Source organism: Saimiri boliviensis, chromosome 20 (assembly GCF_048565385.1).
Source record: "Saimiri boliviensis isolate mSaiBol1 chromosome 20, mSaiBol1.pri, whole genome shotgun sequence".
Classification (NCBI taxonomy): Eukaryota; Metazoa; Chordata; class Mammalia; order Primates; family Cebidae; genus Saimiri; species Saimiri boliviensis.
In genome coordinates, this window is record NC_133468.1 from 29,512,350 (window position 1) to 29,532,260 (window position 19,911).

The 19,911-nt window shown below is 46.0% G+C and overlaps 1 protein-coding gene across 6 annotated transcripts in view; it reads right to left on the reverse strand.

Moving 5' to 3' along the window:
- BAIAP2L1 (BAR/IMD domain containing adaptor protein 2 like 1) overlaps nucleotides 1–19,911 on the reverse strand; it is a 127,645-nt gene that overhangs the window by 57,384 nt on the left and 50,350 nt on the right. For all 6 annotated transcript variants that reach the window (XR_012515352.1, XM_074390748.1, XM_010344787.3 and 3 more), the window contains 2 exons: nucleotides 14,026–14,101; nucleotides 6,591–6,677 (listed from right to left, as the gene is read on the reverse strand). Coding sequence is in view for 5 of the 6 variants with exons in the window: in XM_074390748.1 (XP_074246849.1) it covers nucleotides 6,591–6,677; nucleotides 14,026–14,101 (163 nt within the window). In the remaining variant the exon portion in view is untranslated. The remainder of the gene's footprint in view (nucleotides 1–6,590; nucleotides 6,678–14,025; nucleotides 14,102–19,911) is intronic.

A 19,911-nucleotide genomic window follows, 5' to 3' on the forward strand; every position in this document is an offset into this window, starting at 1 on the left:
TGTCTGTTTTTAAAATTAATGAGTTAAATATACCACTTAAGAAATTAGAATAACAGAGTCATCCCAAAGATATATGGAAGAGAGTAAAGGAGAGAGTAATGAAATATAAAACAAAGATACAATGGAAAGTCTTGAACAAGTGGTTCATGAATAATCAAGAAAAATACATATTCCGGCCAGGTGCAGTGGCTCACGTCTGTAATCCCAGCAATTTGGGAGGCCGAAGTGGCTAGATCACTTGAGGTCAGGAGTTAAAGAACAGCCGGGGCAACATGACAAAACCACGTCTCTACTAAAAATACAAAAATCAGCCAGGTATGGTGGTGTGCATCTATAACCGCAGCTACTTGGGAGGCTGAGGCAGAGGTTGCCGTGAGCCAAGATCACACCACTGCACTCCAATCTGGGTGACAGAGGGAGACTGTCTCAAAAAATTAAAAAAAAAAAAAAAAAAAAAGAAAAAGAATAAAAACGCTATATATTGTTACAAAGATATTTATTACCTACTCTGTGATGAGAACAATGTCAATGAAGAAAATTAGCACTCTTAAAATTCTGAAATATGTGCAAATGTGTGAAGTGGAAACAGAAAGGCATTTTTCTAGTCTATTTGAGACTATAGAAGCCACAAGGCGTGTCATCTCGTTTCATCTAATGTCCTGTGAGACGTGGCCATCACCTCCATAATGAGTAACTAACCCACTGTCAAAGGTGAAATATTGCCCACATCATCTCATTTTATCTAATGTACTGCAAGGCGTGGCCATCACCGCCATGATAAGTAACTAATCCACTACCAAAGGTGAAGTGTTGCCCAAGGTCACTCAACAAATTAACAGCAGGAATGTGGCAATGTCACCTCTTTGGAGCAACTCATAGGTGCCAGGAAGCACACTCTCTGGCAGTCTCCAGGGAAAGTGAAAGGTAGCCTGGAATTATTTTCCTAGGTCACAGGATCTTTCCTGGGCGTGCCTGGATGGGGTGAGCTCTGCAACCCAGGCAGCACCCATGTCCCTGCCATCCCTGGAGGGGTAACTGCCCCCACAGTCTATGCTCTGCCTTGCTTGGCTGCAAAACACATTGCTCGGGCATGTGATCCAAGGTAGTCACCGATGGAGGTTATTTCTTATGCCCATGCAGAAAAAGATGACAGCCAAGTTTACCCTTAGGGCCTATCAGCCACCCGCAAGGGAACACTGCACCCTGAAGCCACGGAGAAAGAAGTCACCCAGGAGGCTGGTGAGGATGAAGTGAGGTAACGGAAGTGCCCAGCATGTGGTGGGCATGTCCAGAGACCTGTGTTTCTGTATGGAAGCACGGCGGTGCAAGAGCTGGGCAATACTTCTAAGATGGCACAAGAGCTGAGTGATACTACTTCCTTTTTTTTTTTTTTTTTTTTGAGATAGAGTCTCCTCTGTCACTCAGAGTGGAGTGCAGTGGCGTGATCTCGGCTCACTGCAACCTTTGCCTCCTGGGTTCAAGGGATTCTCCTGTCTCAGTCTCCCAAGTAACTGGGACTACAGGCGTGTGCCAACATGCCCAGGTAATTTTTTGTGTTTTTAAGAGAGACGAGGTTTCACCGTGTTAGCCAAAATAGTCTCAATCTCCTGACCACCATGATCTGCCTGCCTCGGCCTCCCAAAGTACTGGGACTACAAGCGTGAGCCACTGTGCCCAGTGGGCTGAGCAATACTTCTAAGAAGGGCCACACGCACACTACTCCGCTGTGATTTCCATCATCTTTACCCCATAACTCCTGGCATTTATGGTGAGAACACCAATGAAACCACCATTTCCAAGGGGACTGTGACCACTAAACATGACACCTGCCAGCCGCTCAAACACTAATGATCACCTCTCATCTCCTTCTTGAAAAGGTCCTGGTCAGGCTGGGTGTGGTGGTTTACATCTGTAATCCCAGCACTTTGGGAAGTCAAGGTGGGCGGATCATCCAAAGTCAGGAGTTAGAGACTAGCCCAGCCAATATGGTGAAACCCCATCTCTACTGAAAAGAAAATATACAAAATTAGCGAGACGTGGTGGCGTGCACCTATAATCCCAGCTACTCGGGAGTCTGAGGCAGGAGAATCGCTTAAAACCGGGAGGCAAAGGTTTCAGTAAGCTGAGATTGCGCCATTGCACTCTAGCCTGGGCAACAAAGCGAGACTCTGTCTCAAAAAAATAAAAGAAAAAGACCCCATTGTGGGGGTCGCATATTCTTCCTCTTCAGGGGCCCCTTCTGGGCTGGCTCTTTCCTGTTTCCTTTGCATCAGTGAAGTGCAGGATGACAGAGTTGAAAAAAATCAGATTTTAAAGCTGAAGCACAGATCAATTAATTGTGTGAGACCCAGGGCAGGTAGTTTCACTGTGGGGCCTATAAAACAGCATGGACACCTAAATCTGACTCACAGGTCTGCTGAGAGAACTTGGCCATGAAACACATACAATACTGGCCTGGTCCCTCACCCGGCTCACAGCAGGTACCCAAGGTTTGCTGTCACTACTGCTATCTTGTAAAGGTGGGCAGTCTTAAACCACACATGGGAAAAGGTAGTTCAGACATTTGTAGGCACACTATATAAGAACATACTCACAGCTGGGCATAGTGGCTGGGTGGTAATCCCAGAACTTTAGGAGGCTGAGGTGGGCAGATCGCTTGAGCCCAGGAGTTCAAGGTCAGCCTGGGCAATTATGAGATTTTTTGTTTTGAGACAAGAGTCTCACTCTGTCGCCCAGGCTGGAGTGCAGTGGCACGATCTTGGCTCACCACAACCTCAACCTCCTGGGTTCAAGTGATTCTCCTGCCTCAGCCTTTCAAGTAGCTGGGATTACAGGTGTGCGCCGCCACACCCAGCTAGTTTTTAAAAATTTTTATTAGGGACGGGGTTTTACCATGTTGGCCAGGCTGGTCTTAAACTCTTGACCTCCGGTCATCCACCCTCCTTAGCCTCCCAAAATGCTGGGATGACAGGCCTGAGCCACTGTGTCCAGCCGCAATTATGAAGTTTGAAGTATGAGCATGCTGGTAAAACCACACACCAGCCCGCCAGGGAGAAGAATATTGCTCCACTCAGACACACACAAAACGTGGGGGTCCCATGTACACCCAGGGCACCGCTAATCATTCTGTCAGTCCTGCTCTTTCACTGAAAGTTGTTGAAAACAGACCTTGAACACCAGAGATGCTGATGTGGGGGCTGTCACCAGGCCATCTCCTAACAGCCATGTCCTCTCTGCTCTGTTCCTTGGCCCATGCCTGGGGAGCTTTGCTGGCCGCTGGGTCCTGGGCATGTGATCTAAATTGGGCCATGGGGCATAAGGGGCTGTGAGCTGGACCTTTGGGGCAAAGATTACTGGCACACCTGAGAAGAAATTACCCTTCCTGCGTTTGGAGACAATGGGGAGAGACAGGATGTGATGGTTGGGCAAGCAGTGGCAGCCATGCCGGTACCATGAGGAAATGAGGATGGGGACGAGAAGACAGGCAGAAGGAACCTAGGTCCCTAGTGACGATTAACTGAGAGCCTGCTGCTCCTCATGTGGAATCATAAAGACGCTGATTGCATAAGTCACTGTTCATTGGGCGTTTTTTTACTTTTGGGCAAAAGCATCCTGTGTTATTCACACAACAATGAGTGAGCTGATGCCAGGAGGGAGATATCTAAGTGGAAGTATCCACAGCTAGACATTGGAAATGGTGCTGCTGTAACAGAGGCCAACCCTCAAGGCACATGGAAAGAACATTTTGAAATGATTCATGATCTTCACACATGTGAAACTCACACCCCTTTGAGTTTTCTCATATGAGAGTTTTAAGTTTCATGAGGAAGTTGTGAATACCAAATACTGAAACACAGTAACTAGACAATAAAATCTTCTTGGAAGATGAGAAGAATACGATCTACCTTTGGCCTTTTTTTCTATGAATTGTCCACAACTCTTCCATACAGGGAATTTAAACAGATATGGGGTGGCATTTTAGTGTCAACTGTATCAATAACAAAATAAAAATGGAGCCAGTCAAGGAAGTTAACAGGAGACCTCCAAAAGTAACTCTTCCTGAGATATCATTGTACGATGGGATTGTTAGAAACGAGAAGAAAAACCAGTAACTACATGAGATAGCGAATATTAAGCAAGAGGGCAGCTTGAAACAAAACAAAACAGAAAGTTATTTCTGTTCCCTCTCAATAAAATACATACATACAAGTGGCCAGGCACAGTGGCTCAGGCCTGTACTCCCAGAACTTTGGGAGGTGGAGGTGGGCGATCCCCTGAGGTCAGGAGTTCAAGACCAGCCTGGCTAACATGGTAAAACCCCATCTCTACTAAAAGTATGAAAATTAGCTGGGTATGGTGGCGGGCACTTGTAATCCAGGCTACTCGGGAGGCTGAGGCACGAGAATCGGTTGAACCCAGGAGGCAGAGACTGCAGCAAGCTAAGATTGCACCACTGCACTCCAGCCTGGGTGACAGAGTGAGACTCTGTCTCAAAAAAAAAAAAAAAAAAATATATACACACACACACACACACACACACACACACACACACACATATATATGCACACACATGAAAGAAATTTCACCATTGCAAAATATTTTCCTCACTGAAATGAAAGTTCTAAACCTGTGTTGTGTTTAATAACAACATTGTTGCTGTGGAAATAGCTGTTTCAACATTAGGAACTCACGGCTGACTCAAGTAAGGTGTGGAACAGAAGTCTTATTTAAACAGCGGCAGGACCCATAAAACATTAAAAAGGCAAACTGGGTGCGGTGAGTCAAAGCACCATATGTTTTAATGTAAGGGTCACACATGTTTTCTTTCTGATGCATGACGCCAAGAGGAGGTTTCTTCGTATTCATGCTATTTTTGAAAGCTTATAATCATCTCAACAACTCCCCACAATATCCTGCTTCTGTCTACATCTGGCAGTCTCTGTATTTTATTAAATTCATTGTGATTGGACTGTAATTACTATGATTCCGTCCTCGCTGGCACATGAGGGATTATGGCACCAACTGGGGCACAGGCAGGACTTTGAAAATTTTCTGCATGTAAATGAGTCTACTAAATATAGCAGTACTGGGCTGGATGAGGCCAATCGTCCTAGCATTCTGAGATGCCAAGGTGGGGGGGATTGCTTGAGGCCAAGAGTTCAAGACCAACCTGGCCAACATAGAGAGACCCCCATCTCTACAAAAACACACACACACACACACACACACGTGTGTGTGTGTGTGTGTGTGTGTATGGGCTGGACATGGTGGCTCACGATTGTAATCCCAACACTTTAGGAGGCTGAGGCAGGAGGATCACCTGCGGTCAGGAGTTCGGGACCAGCCTGGCCAACATGGTAAAACCCCATTTCTACTAAAAATACAAAAAAAATTAGCCAGGTGTGGCATGCATCTGCAATCCCAGCTACTTGGGAGGCTGAGGCAGGAGAATCACCTGAACCTGGGCAGCAGAGGTTGCAGTGAGCTCAGGTCATGCCACTGCACTCTAGCATGGGTGACAGAAACTCTGTCTCACTAAAAAAATAAATAAATAAAATATATATGTAACTCTCTCTCACAGTACTGAGTTATTCACTAACAGCATCACTTCCAGCATATGATCTACCGTGTGCCTATGGCTTTGTAAACTTGAGTGCAAAGTCCTCAGAGCCGTGAGGACCCGGATCCCTCTGCTCCCAAGAGCCCAGCTCTGCTGTCAGGCCTCTCCTTTTCTCCTCGTCTTTTATGGGTCAGTTAAGAGCTTCCCAAACAATTCTGAAGACGACTTCATGGAGAAACTGTGTGACTTGCCTGCACCTTCCTCTGGTGATACCCGCCCCCTCCTCTGCTTCCCCTTCCTACTTTTTAACTGGGCATGGATGTATTTTTCTTTAAACACACACACACACTTTACCATTATTTTCCTCCAGTTTTCAGAGCCTTGCAAATTAATGATGATTGTTGCTAAGCCAAGAATCTTACACTTTGTACAATAAAATACATTCAACATGTGTTTGAAATGAGGGTGCTGTGTGGGGCTGTTTTAAAAGCTCCCCTTTCCTCCTGACAGTGAAGGGCTCTGTACACAGAAGCCCAGATCCCCTCAGCAGCGGGCACTGCCCAGGGTGTGACCGCCATCTCTGCCTGCACAGGAGAGCGATTCATACCAGCAGAACCGGAAAAATCACCGCTGAAAGCAACCAGGAAAGAAGCGGGGGCCAAGAGAGCAACGTCAAGGAGTTGGATTTTCTGGTAGGTGAGTCACAGGAAACACTCCGGCCACAGTCCGAGGCCCCAGGAGGCCTGGCTTGCCCATCAGGAATGTAGGTCAAACTCCCAGTGGGAAGGGCGAGAGCCCAGACACCCCAGGCAGAAGCTCAACTTCCTAGGATAGCCGGGAGACTAGCTAGAAAACAAGGCCTCCAGCACCAGCCCCGGCCCACCCTCCATTTCCACAGGCTGCAGAGAAACAGAATTACAGCGTGCTGGCCCAGCTCTCTGCTCTGTTCTTGACCGGGCCATCCCATGCTTTTATATCAGGGTTCACAGAATGGTGAGTGGGCTTTATGTATAAAGGGACAGATACTCACCCAGTTCAGTCGACACGAGGGACCCAGTGGCAATCTCACCAATCTTGGCCACTCCGTCATAGTAGGCTTTTCCTGCCAGTATCATAGCTAGACACGAAAGGTGACACACAAAACTGTCACTTAGACAAAGAAAGGAGAAAGTGACATGGGTTTGCTTCCAAACACCCCTCAGTCCCTTCTGGCTGCAGGAAGGCTCGGGCTGTGGTAAATGTGGCTCTCAGGAGGTAAGGCCTGCATTGAGAGCATGCCAGGGTGGAGGCCCCCACCCAAGGGACAGCCCCATGAGACAGATCCTCGTCTCTGACCAGCCCCGAGGAACCTTCAGCAGCAGGTGCTCAAAGTCCACGGAAGGCTCTGCTTGCTCGTGATGCCAGTTTCAGACCACTCTGAAACTGTGTTCTGACGTTGAACTAGGGATTTGGCTGGGCATGGCAGCTCACACCTGTAATCCCGGCACTTTGGAAGGCTGAGGTGGGAGGATTGCTTGAGCTCAAGAGTTTGAGACCAGCATGGGCAACATGATCAAACCCTGCCTCTATAAAAAATACATAAATTAGCCGGGCATGGTGGCATGTGCCTGCAGTCCCAGCTACTTGGGAGGCTGAGGTGAGAGGACCTCTTGAGCCTAGGAGGCAGAGGTTGCAGTGAGCCGAGATCATGCCGCTACATGCCAGCCTGGGTGACAGAGCCAGATCTTGTCTCAAAAATAAAAATAGGCCAGGTGCGGTGGCTCAGGCCTGTCATCCCAGCACTCTGAAAGGCTGAGGTGGGCGGACCACAAAGTCAGGAGATTGAGAGCATCCTGGGTAACACAGTGAAACCCATCTCTATTAAAAATCCAAAAAGTTAGCCAGGCATGGTGGCATGTGCCTGTAGTCCCAGCTACTTGGGAGGTTGAAGATGGAGAATCGCTTGAACCCAGGAGGTGGAGGTTGCAGTCCAGCCTGGGTGTCAGAGCGAGACTCCATCTCAAAATAAAACAAAAAACAAAAAAATAAATTGAATGCTCTACTTTTTTTTTTCTTTTTTGGCAAAGACAGGAAAAAACTGTATTGCTACACAGTGGGTTCTGATTATCTTAAAAATAATACTGCCCCCTTCAAACTAATTCTGAAGACTAAATTATAACTATGTGATCTCCTGGGGCAAATTACCTATCCTTTCTGAACAAAGGTTGCTCATCCTTAAAATGCCCTAAGAATGTGAGCAATAAATGAACAAATGGAAGCTGCTAACACATTTTTTTCACTTTACAATCTAGGTTTGAGGGGCTTGAAGATATGATACAGACCCAGCCTGCTTAATGTAAATTTGGAGAAAAACATTTATTTGGAATTTTACTCTAAGTTTGATTTCAGACCTAGAAATCAGTTTCCCCTGGAGCGTTGGAGACCACAGTGTTTTGGAGCTAAACGTGCCCTCAGAAATCCTAGAGGCCACACCAGCTGCCATGCCCCGATGTACAGCGAGCAATTGTTTTAACTTGGTGGATTTTATTTTATTTTTTTTGAGAGGCAGGGTCTTGCTCTTTCACCCAGGCTGGAGGGCAGTGGCACGATCATGGCTCACTGCAGCCTCAACCTCCTGGGCTCAAGGGATCAGAAGGCTCACCTGATACCTTCTGCCTCAGTCTCCTGAGTAGCTGGGACTACAGGCACATGCCACCATTCCTCAGTAATTAAAAAAAAAAAAAAAAAAAAATGTTGAGGGGGGTGGGTGCGGTGGCTTATACCTTTACTCAGCATTTTGGGAGGTTAAGGAAGGAGGATCACTTGAGCCCAAGAGCTCGAGATCAGCCTGGGCAACATAGGGAGACCCCATTTCTATTAAAAACAAACAAACAAAAAATCTAGCCAGGCATGGTGGTGGTGGTAAATGCCTATTGTTCAAGCTACTCAGGAAGCTGAAGTGGGAGAATCGCTTGAGCCCGGAAGGTCAAGGCTGCAGCGAACCACAGCTGTACCACTGTACTCCAGCCTGGGCAACAGAGTGAGATCCTCTATCTCAAAAAATATATATGTATTTTTATTATTTTTATTTTTATTATTTTAGAGTTGGGGTCCCTCTCTGTTGCCCAGGCTAGTCTTGCACTCCTGGGCTCAAGCGATCCTCCTGCCTGAGCCTCTACCAAAGTGCTGGGATTTTAGTTGTGAGCCATAGAATTCATGTGCAGATCCAGCTGAAGGTATGAAAAGCCAAGAGATTAGTATTTTTTTCTGGCAAAAAAATACTACTTTTTTTGCTTTTTGGCAAAGACAGGAAAATTACAAAAGTTATGATTTTTACTCTATACATATAACAACTTCACGAAATGTAATGCTCTACTGTACTATTATAAGACTCAGAATAACCTTAAAGTGTGATTGTAGAAAGAACAGTAGCAATGAGCATTTATATATGTACTTAGGTAATCTATCCAACGATTTAAGAGGTGGGTCGTAATGTCATCAGCCTGTCTCACTAAGGGCAGTGGAGTGGAGACATTCTGGGACGTGCCCAAGGTCAGTGTTGAGTCAGCGGGAAGGAAAGCACACAGCTCTGGCTGGGCGCTTCACTTCCTCAGCTCTAAACGATGGTGCTATCTGACTCTTTGGTCTCAGCTAGAACGAAGAAGTGACTCCCCCTAAACCCAAGGTGTGGAGCCAGTAAACCATCAAGTTATAAGATGTAACATCTTAGTGTGAAGATTTGAAGCTGGAAAGTACTGATAATCTGAAAAGCAAATTAATGGGGGAATGGCATGCAGGATTACACAATATTTAAACAAAATTTTTGATTTGCATCCACACATTAAATCAAATTTTTTCATTAATTGTTGACTTACATTTAAAACTATGTAACCTTCTTGGTCTTGTAAAATATCTTTGCTATTATGATAAAGTTAACTTGAAAATTTTAAAATTTAGCCTGAAGAGATAAATAATAATACTTTCATAATTTTGTCCCCCTTTTGTGGACACATTAAGATCTTTTTGGCGGGGTGTGGTGGCTCATGCCTGTAATCCCAGCATTTTGGAAGGCAGAGGTGGGTGGATCACGAGGTTAGGAGCTTAAGACCAGCCTGATCAATATGGCGAAACCACATCTCTACTAAAAGTATAAAACTTAGCTGGGCATGGTGGTATGTGCCTGTAGTCCCAGCTACTTAGGAAGCTGAGGCAGGAGAATTGCTTGAACCAGGGAGGTGGGGGTTGCAGTGAGCCCAAATCGTGTCACTGCATTCCAACCCGGGTGATAGAGCGAGACTTCATCTCAAAACTGCTCATTGTTTTAAGGAAAGAAGCATATTAGTTATATATCTATTTTGTAAGAGTCAGGGTGTCATTCTGTTGCCCAGGCTAGAGTGCAGTGGTGTGATCACAGCTCACCACAGCCTCAAACTCCTGGACTTAAGCGATCCTCCCTCATGCCACCACACCTGGCTGATTTTTTAGTTTTTCTAGAAACAGGGTCTTATTATGTTGCCCAGGCTGGTCTTGAACACCTGGGTTCAAGCAATCCTCACACCTCAGCCTCCCAAAGTACTGGCATTACAGGCATGAGCCACTGTACCTGGCCTAGTTCTATGTTAGTGGTTGGCCAAATACTTCATAGGTCTAGACTAATCTATGTGCTTCTACCTGATATTTTTTTCCTTAAAATATGGTTTCATTGGGTGAACGTTCTGCTCAAAGCCTTTGGTGGCCTCTCACTGCCCACGAGGTAAGCCCATGGTAGATTCTTACAGTAATGCCCTTCCAGGAATCACACCTCCCAGAATTCCCAGCCTATGCGGTCCCCACCCAGGTGGTGTGACCATGGGACCTGCTTTGACCCACAGGTTGTCAACAGGCATGACTCCCGAAGAGGCTTGAGAGGTGCTGGGCACTGGGGCTTATATTCTTAGAACGCCACCGCTACTGAATGAGGACCGAGTCTGGCCTCCTTGAAGGGGAAAGACCCCATGGGGAGAGTGCATCCAACCCATAGCCCCTCACAGGCCCCAGAAGACTGCTGGTGCAGGAGGGAGTCCCAAGGGTCTGGAGAACTGCCCTGCCCTTACAGGAGAAAGCAGCAGCTGTTGCTGTCTGAAGCCACCAGGTTTGCAGGCAGTGATGTGTGCAGCCTGACTGACATAGCATATGACAAGCTCTGACGTGTGCATTCAAGTGCCCAAGGGATCTGACCCTACTCCGCCCACTCCCCAACAGTGTGCCACCCATGCCAGCAAGGACCCCAGGTCCTGGCTTACTTGCTGTCTTTTATGTGTGCAGCAGTGTGTGCCTGCTGAAACTTAGCATCTGTCAGCTAGCTCAGCTTCTGCAGGGCCTCCAGTCCACACCATCCCACACCACTCATATTATTGTGACGCCGGTCTGTACAATGCTCCTAGCCATTCACCTGTTTACCTGGGTTCCTTTTTTAAAAATTTTAATTTAATTTATTTGAGACAAGGTCTTGCTCTGTTTCCCAGGCTGGTGTGCAGTTGTACAATCACAACTCATTGTAGCCTCCAACTTCTGGACTCAAGTAATCCTCCCACCTCAGCCTCCTGATAGCTAGGACCACAGGCACATGCCACCATGCCCAGGTAATTTTTTTTTTTGAGGCAGGCTTGCTCTGTTGTCCAGGCTGGAGTGCAGTGGCATGATCTTGGCTAATTGCAACCTCCACCTCTTCGCTTCAAGTGATTCTCAAGCCTCAGCCACTCGAGTAGCTGGGGCTATAGGCACGTGTCACCACGCCCAGCTAATATTTTTAGCTAAGACGGGGTTTCACCATGTTGGCCAGGCTGGTCTTGAACTCCAAATCTCAGGTGATCTGCCCGCCTTGGCCTCCCAAAGTGCTGAGATTACAGGCGTGAGCTACCATGCCTGACCTGAGCAATTTAAAAATTTTTTTTTGTAGAGATGGGGGTCTCGAACTCTATCCTCCTGCCTTGGCCTCACAAAGTGCTGGGATTCCAGGCATGAGCCCACCACGCCCAGCCTTCCTGGTGTTCTAACCTAACTGGGGACTGCACTTCTGGTTGCCTCAACTATTTCCAAATTTTCACCAAGGACATTACATATTCACCTAAATTTCTCAATGGCTTCAGCAGAGGCACAACCAGATGGCCTGCAGAAGTTCTGGAAATACTTTCTGAAGTACAGAATACTCCCCAGGAGGTGCTCAAATGGTGAGAGCCCTTTGGGGAGGCGGCTTGTTGGCAGGAAACTAAGCTGTAGGCAGCTCACCGACTCACCTTGTAAAACTCTGCCTCAGGGAGGCAGCTCATGATAGAAAGAAAGGAAAAAAAAAAAAAAAAAAAACTGCAGGTCACAGTGATTTCCTTCACAAGGACATCTAAAGCAATGACTTTGTGGCCTTGTGACTAAGCAGTCTTCGAGGGAGAGTCAGCAGTGCGCAGTTCTGGCTCTCTGGGGGACGGAGGCACCTGCAGAAGTCACGGGGAATGCTGGAGAGCAAGGGAGAAAACTCCCAGACCTGCTGCACTTCCTGCTGCTGAAGTCCCCGAAAGCAAAGGGAGGCAGAAGACAGTAAATGAGCAGTTTGCTTTTCCAGTGACTACACACAGTGGTGCGCCTCCTCACCCAGAGTCCACAGTCTAGCCAGCTCGCCCCGCGTTCCTGGGGCAGGTTCATGCTGAGCGTGTGTGAGGCTACAGGTTTATTTTCAAAATACCAACAGGGAGCAATCAAAGGTGTAATATGGCAAAAAAGAGAATTAAGAGGCCTGACACGGTGGCTCATGCCTGTCATCCCAGCACTTTGGGAAGCTGAGGTGGGTGGATAATCTGAGGTCAGGAGATTGAGAACAGCCTGGCCAACGTGGTGAAACCCCGTCTTTGCTAAAAATACAAAAAGTGGCTGGGCATGGTGGTGCATGGCTGTAATCCCAGCCACTCGAGAGGCTGAAGCAGGAGTTTCCTGAGTTTCCTGCTTGAACTCAGGAAAGAAAAGAAAAGAAAAAAGAAAAGAGAAGAGAAGAGAAAGAAAGAAAGAGGGGGAGGAAGAGAGGGAGGGGAAGGGAGGGAGAGATAGAGGAGGGAAAGAAAGAAAGAGAAAGAGAGGAAAGAAAGAAAACAGGAAGGAGGGAAGAGAAAGAAAAAGAGAAAAAAGAGGGAGGCAGAGGGAGAGAGACCGAGGAGGAAGGGAGGGAGGGAGAGAGAAGGAAGAGAAATAAGAGAAAGAAAAGAAGAGAAAAAAAGAGGAGAGAGAAAAAAAGAGAAGGGGGAAAGGGAGAGTGAGAGGGACGGAGGGGGAAGAAAGATAAGTCAAAGATGTAAAACTTGATCGGAAGCCGCCTTCAAATCTGTCAGAAACTACATTTTCTTTTCTTTTCTTTTGTTCCTGAGATGGAGTGTCACTCTTGTTACGCAGGCTGGAGTGCAATGGTAAGATACCCGCTCACCACAACCTCCGCCTCCCGGGTTCAAGTGATTCTCATGCCACAGCCTCCTGAGCAGCTGGGATTACAGGCATGTGCCACCACGCCTGGCTAATTTTGTACTTTTAATAGAGATGGGATTTCTCCAAGTTGGTCAGGCTGGTCTCGAACTCCCGACCTCAGGAGTTCACATGCCTCAGCCTCCCAAATTGTTGGGATTACAGGCGTGAGCCACCATGCCCAGCCAGAAACTACATTTTCTACTGATGGTACTTGGTAGTCTCAGTGAATCGTGGCAGAGGGTGAAACTAGGGTCTAAATGTGTTGGGGTGATACTTGCTACATTTTGGGGGAGAACTGTCTTGAGCATGTTAGAATTTGGTGATTGCTAGCATTTTAGGTTTTTAAGGGGACCACTGATTTTTTTTTTTTTTTTGAGACAGAGTTTCGCTCTTGTTGTCCAGGCTGGAGTGCAATGGCATAATCTCGGCTCATTGCAACCTCCACCTTTCGGGTTCAAGCACTTATCTGCCTCGGCTTCCTGAGTAGCTAGGATTACAGGCATGTGCCACCAGGCCTGGCTAATTTTGTATTTTTGGTAAAGACGGGGTTTCTTCATGTTGGCCAGGCTGGTCTCAAACTCCCGATCTCAGGTGATACGCTTGCCTCGGCCTCCCAAAGTGCTGCGACTGCAGGTGTGCGCCACCACGCCCAGCCAAGAAATTCTTTTATATAAATAAAAAGGAGTAATTTCTGTGCTGTAGGGAACTAACTTATAAATGTCTTATGTATGCATTTTATATTTGTTGTTAGTTTACCAAGAATTTGGTTTAAAAAGTAGAAAGCACGGCTTGACAATTAAAATACATCACTTATAGTAGCCTCACTATCATTCAAGTGACTTGTTTCAAATACGCTAACGTCACTGTGTACTGTCATTGCAAAGTTCTGCAGATTAAATTCATTTAAACAATTTTTACCATTTAGAGGTATTTAAAACTTCAATACTAAGCATTTAAAAATAATTAAATATTTACTGAGTATCAATTCAGAAAAACAGACTTACCATTTACGGCTTTCTCATAATTTTTCCCGAGGTTTATCAAATTTCGAAGCCCAGGATTGAACTGTTCCACAACATTCTGACAAACAAACAAACAAAACACACTAATTAATAAAATAAACAATAAACCAAGTCATTTTCAGATTTTGTCGCTGTGTGGCCCAGGAGAACTAAGGATGATTAATAGCGCAGTCTACAAAGTAATGAATGCTAATTTTGTTTTTATTTTTTTTTTGGACATGGAGTCTTGCTCTGTTGCCCGGCTGGAGTGGAGCGGCACAATCTTGGCTCATTGCAATCTCTGCCTCCCGGGTTCAAGTGATTCTCCTGCCACAACCTCCTGAGTAGCTGGGATTACAGGCATGCACCACCATGCCCTGCTAATGTTTGTATTTTTAGCAGAGATGGTGTTTCACCACAGGCTGGTCTCGATCTCTTGACCTCGTGATCCGCCTGACTCGGCCTCCCAGACAGCTGGGATTACAGGCATGAGCCACCGCGCCCGGCCTGCTGATTTAAAAATCATGAAGAATATCTATTCCCTTACCTGATGGAACAGAGCTCTCAGGCAGCAAGGTGCCCATAACCCTGGCAGTTCTCAGTTGCCCAAGGGGCTCCCTAGAACCTGCTATAAATGGAGCAGGCAGCAGACATTCATGTCTCTACCATCTCCTGCAGGGACTGTGAGACTGTGGGCCGGGCATCCTCCTGGGTTGGAGTAGATTGTTACTGGTTGTCGTTCTAGTGTTAAGGAACACGTGTGCAGGATCAGCCACCTTTACTTAAGTATAAAGGCAATGTTTTGGTTATCAATTGAATAGAAATTTCCAGGAGATTTTGTTTTTACTGTGCCTAATTATGGGGGTGTGGGCATTGATGGCACATTGTTGATGGCCCTAGGACACAGGCCTGCCTGGAAACTTCTTTCTGGGTGTCCCTGGCATTTTTCTTTTCTTTTCTTTTTTGAGACAGAGTCTCTGTCACCCAAGCTGGAGTGTAGTGATGCAATCTTGGCTTACTGCAACCTCTGCCTCCCAGGTTGAAGCGATTCTCCTGCCTCAGCCTCGCAAGTAGCTGGGATTACAGGCGCCTGCCACGACACCTGGCTAATTTTTGTATTTTTAGTAGAGACAGGGTTTCGCCATGTTGGCCAGGCTAGTCTCAAACTCCTGACTTTAGGTGATCTGTCTACCTCGGCCTCCCAAAGTGCTAGGATTACACATGTGAGCCACTGCGCCCAGCCTCCCTGGTGTCTTTCTAGTGATTAGTTTATTTGTGAATAAACTTGGACTTGTGAAGTAACTACCGTGGCCCCAGCCATGTGCACACAGCTAAGGATGAGAAGGCAGTTCCCCTTCATGGATTTCACAGTGCAGCCAGCGTCAGGTTCCATTTTAACACGTGCTATTCCTGTATCACTAGAAAGTGATAAAGACGAATGCTAGGACAGGTATAAGACAAGCAACTATTTAGGATGTTGAACTCAGTTTTAAAATACCCTAACTTTGAAGTACAGAAAATAAATCATTCCTACGCTTCCCAGACTTCATGACTCAGAACATGTGGCAACTTTATGTATTTGTTCCATCTAGGAACAATAAGCTTTATGATATTCATCATCCCAAACACACCATTCAAGTCTCATCGACCCCCTCCCCAAATGCATACGCCATTTATAGATACCAAATGATAAAAAGAATGAACAACTACCCAATATTCAAAGAGGCAGGTGCTTTACATACATACTCTTCAGAATAAATGAATCAGGACGAGAGAGAGAACATGACAACCCTTATTTTTATCAAACAACGATTACAAAAAAACAACCCATGCCTCAACCTTTCCATAACCCCTGGTCTTACTCCCAAGAGCACTTTCAACTAACACTCCTATTTTTGTATTTATTGTTAAGTTTTGAATATTCTTTTTTATAAATATTCTTGATTTCTCAATATTGGAGAGTAACTCTGGATTCCTGCTACAGCAGATGGGGCCTTAGGTCTTTATATCTCTCACTCTTCCTTTCCAGTGTTTTTTTTTTTTTTTTTTTTTTTTTTTTTTAAGATGGAGTCTCACTCTGTTGCCCAGGCTGGAATGCAGTGGCATGATCTTGGCTCACTGCAACCTCCACCTCCCAGGTTCAAGTAATTCTCCTGCCTCAGCCTCCCGAGTAGCTGGTATTACAGGTGCCTGCCACCATGCCCGGCTAATTTTTGTATTTTTTTAGTAGAGATGAGGTTTCACCATGTTGGCCAGGCTGGTCGAGAACTCCTGACCTTGTGATCTGCCTGCCTTGGCCTCCCAAAGTGCTGGGATTATAGGCGTGAGCCACTGTGCCTGGCCATCCAGTGGACTTCCTATGCAACTAGATGGCAATTTCCCGATGGACCAATAGTTGGTGTTCATTATGACTTTGTCATAAGGGTGATGGTTTCCTTTCTTGGTAAAGCCTTGCTGTTTTTCCTGGGATGGACAACTGTTTCATTCTGCCCACCCCCCACCCCCACCACCTTTGCCTAATTTTCTGTTTATCTGTGTTAAATTTGTCCCCATGCTGTATTCGACTTGGCTGAGGCCTGTCAATACTGTTTTTCAAATGTACAAAACTCTCAGCTAAACTCTCGTGCTGTCTTTTCCCCCAGCCTTCCTCTAAGGACTCTCCGCCATCCTGCTCAGTCTGGCTTGACTGTCACTGTTGACCTAGCACTGTTCTGGTGGCCTGTGGCAGAGCTTGTTAGCCAGGTCCACGTCTTCCTCTTTCTTCAAAAGAGAGATCACTCTCCAAAAATGATCTAAGAACTGATGCATGAGAGGTAAATGAGACCCCATGTGTCTGAAATTACCTTTACCTTGACATTTGTTTGCTATTGTGCTGAGAAGAGCAGTGTAGACTGAAACTATTTTCCTTAGAAGTTTTAAGATATCGGCCGGGCGCGGTGGCTCAAGCCTGTAATCCCAGCACTTTGGGAGGCCGAGGCGGGTGGATCACGAGGTCAAGAGATCGAGACCATCCTGGTCAACATGGTGAAACCCCGTCTCTACTAAGAATACAAAAAAAAAATAGCTGGGCATGGTGGCGCATGCCTGTAATCCCAGCTACTCAGGAGGCTGAGGCAGGAGAATTGCCTGAACCCGGGAGGCGGAGGTTGCGGTGAGCCGAGATCGCGCCATTGCACTCCAGCCTGGGTAACAAGAGCGAAACTCCGTCTCAAAAAAAAAAAAAAAAAAAAAGAAGAAGTTTTAAGATATCATTTGGTCAGGTGTGGTGGCTTACGCTTGTAATCCCAGAACTGTGGGAAGCTGAAGTGGGAGGATTGCTTGAGTTCAGGAGTTTGAGACCAACCTGGGCAACATATTGAGAACCCCATCACTACAAAAAATTAACAACATTAGCCAGCTGTGATGGCTTGTGCCTGTGGCCCCAGCTCCTTGGGAGGCTGAGGCAGGATCACTTGAGTCCAGGAGGTTGAGGCTGCAGTGAGCTGTGACCGTACCACTTCACTCCAGTTTGGGTGGCAGAGTGAGACCTTGTCTCATGAAAAAAAAAAAAAAAAATATAGGTATTACTCCACTGTCTTTAGCATCTGGGTCTGCTGTTGAAGTCAGTTGTGGGTTCCTCCCATGTGACTTTTTTTTAAAAAAAGCTTATTTCTGGAAGCCTCTCTTTATTCCTGTATTCTATAATTAATTGCACCATGGTCTCTCCCAAAATTAGTTTTTTTTTTTTTTTCATTTATTTTACTGGATACTCAGTGGGACCCCAGCCATGTGGAAAATTATGTCCTTCAAGTCCAAATGTCGTTCCTATTTCTTGTCTCTTCATTGTTTCTGGAACTCTGATGAAGATTTTATATATCCTGGGTTTATAATAATTTTTGATTTTCCACTTTGTGTATTTTTGTTCTACAACTATAACAGATATCCTCAACTTTATGTTCCAATTCTATTTTTTAATTTGATATATTTTTAATTTCTAAGAGCATGTTCATGTCTCTTGATTGCTTTTTATTTTTGTTTTTTGAGATGGAGTTTTGCTCTGTCACCCAGGCTGGGAGTGCAGTGGTGTGACCTTGGCTCACTACAACCTCTGCCTCCCAGGCTCAAGTGATCCTCCTGCCCCAGCCTCCCAAGTAGCTGGGATCACAGGTATGTGCCACCATGCCTGGCTAATTTTTGGTATTTTTGGTAGAGACAACATTTCGCCATGACGCTCAGGCTGGTCTAGAACTCCTGAGCTCAAGCAATCTGCCCACCTTGTCCTCCCAAAGTGCTGGGACTACAGGTGTGAGCCACCACACCCAGCCTTTTGATTGCTTCTTTTTAGAAGCATCCTCCTGTTCTTGTTTTATAGATGCAGTAGCTTCTCCTTCTGAATTAATTATAATTTTTTTGGTGTGTTTTATTCCAGTTCCCATATCATCTCCCTATTACCTTTCATTGTTTGATATCCCTGTCTTTCGTGTTACTATCCTCACACATCTGGTGATCCCTGATGGTCAGTTCGTATTTAGGAGTGAAGCCCATCACTGCCAGCTGGAAGCTGTGGGTGTGTGCACAGCAGGGTGGCTGCCTTGCTGGCTTCATTTCCAGCGAATAGCCGCTCTACAGTAATCAGGCGCCACTGGGTTTCTGCTGAGAGGTTTCTGTTTTCCTTTCATTGGGTCGGGGACAATCATCAGGTGGTCAACTTTCCCAGTCAGGAAGGGGGCTGGAACCACAGAGTTCAGAGCTGTGCCCAGGTAATTAAAATACAATTTTCTTTCTTTTTTTTTTTTTTTTTTTATAAGAGACAGGGTCTTGCTATGTCGCCCAGGCTGATCTGTCCACAGCTGTTACTTCTGTCATCTCTTCTCAATTCTTTTCTTTGGAGTCTTTTTATTTTGAAATAGTTTAAGACTCCTAAGAGTTGTAAAAATAATACACAGAGTTCCCAGGTATGCTTCTATATGTGGTATCTTCTACAACCATGGTATATTATCAAACCAGAAAACTCACATTGATATAGTACTATTAACCAAACTACAGGCCTTACGTGGATTTTCCCACTTTTTCTATCACTTATTTTGGGGGGAAGGTTTTATCACTTCTTTTTTTTTTGAAACAGAGTCTTGCTCTGTTGCCCAGGTTGGACTGCAGTGGCATGATCTCAGCTCAATGCAACCTCTGCCTCCTGGGTTCAAGTAATTCTCCTGCCTCAGCCTCCTGAGTAGCTGAGATTACAGGTGCTCACCACCATGCCCAGCTAATTTTTATATTTTTAGTAGAGCCATGTTGGCCAGGCTGGTCTCGAACTCCTGACCTCAGGTGATCCACCTGCCTTAGCCTTAGCCTCACAAAGTGTTGGGATTACAGGTGTGAGACACCATGCCTGGCTTGGTTTCATCATTACTGTGAAACTTTATCATATATGTAGATTGGTATGACCATCACCACAAGCAAAATACGGAACTGTTCCATTAACACACGTCTCTCTTGTGCCACCACTTAATAATCACACTCTCCTCACCGATCCTCACCTCTGACACCTCCTGAGCTCCATCTACTATTCTGTCATTGTGAGAATGCAATATAAAAGGACTCACAGCCTGGTGGGGTGGCTCATGCCTGTAATCCCAGTACTTTAAGAGGCCAAGTCGGACAGATCACCTGAAGTCAGGAGTTTAAGACCAGCCTGGCCAACATGGTGAAACCCCATCTCTACTAAAAATACAAAAATTAGCTAGGCATGGTGGCAGGCATCTGTAATCCCAGCTACTCAGGAGGCTGAGGCCAGAGAATTGCTTGAACCTGGGAGGCAGAGGTTGCAGTGAACTGAGACCATGCCATTGCACTCCAGCCTGGGCGACAGAGCAAGACTCCATCTCAAAAACAAAACAAAACAAAAAGGCA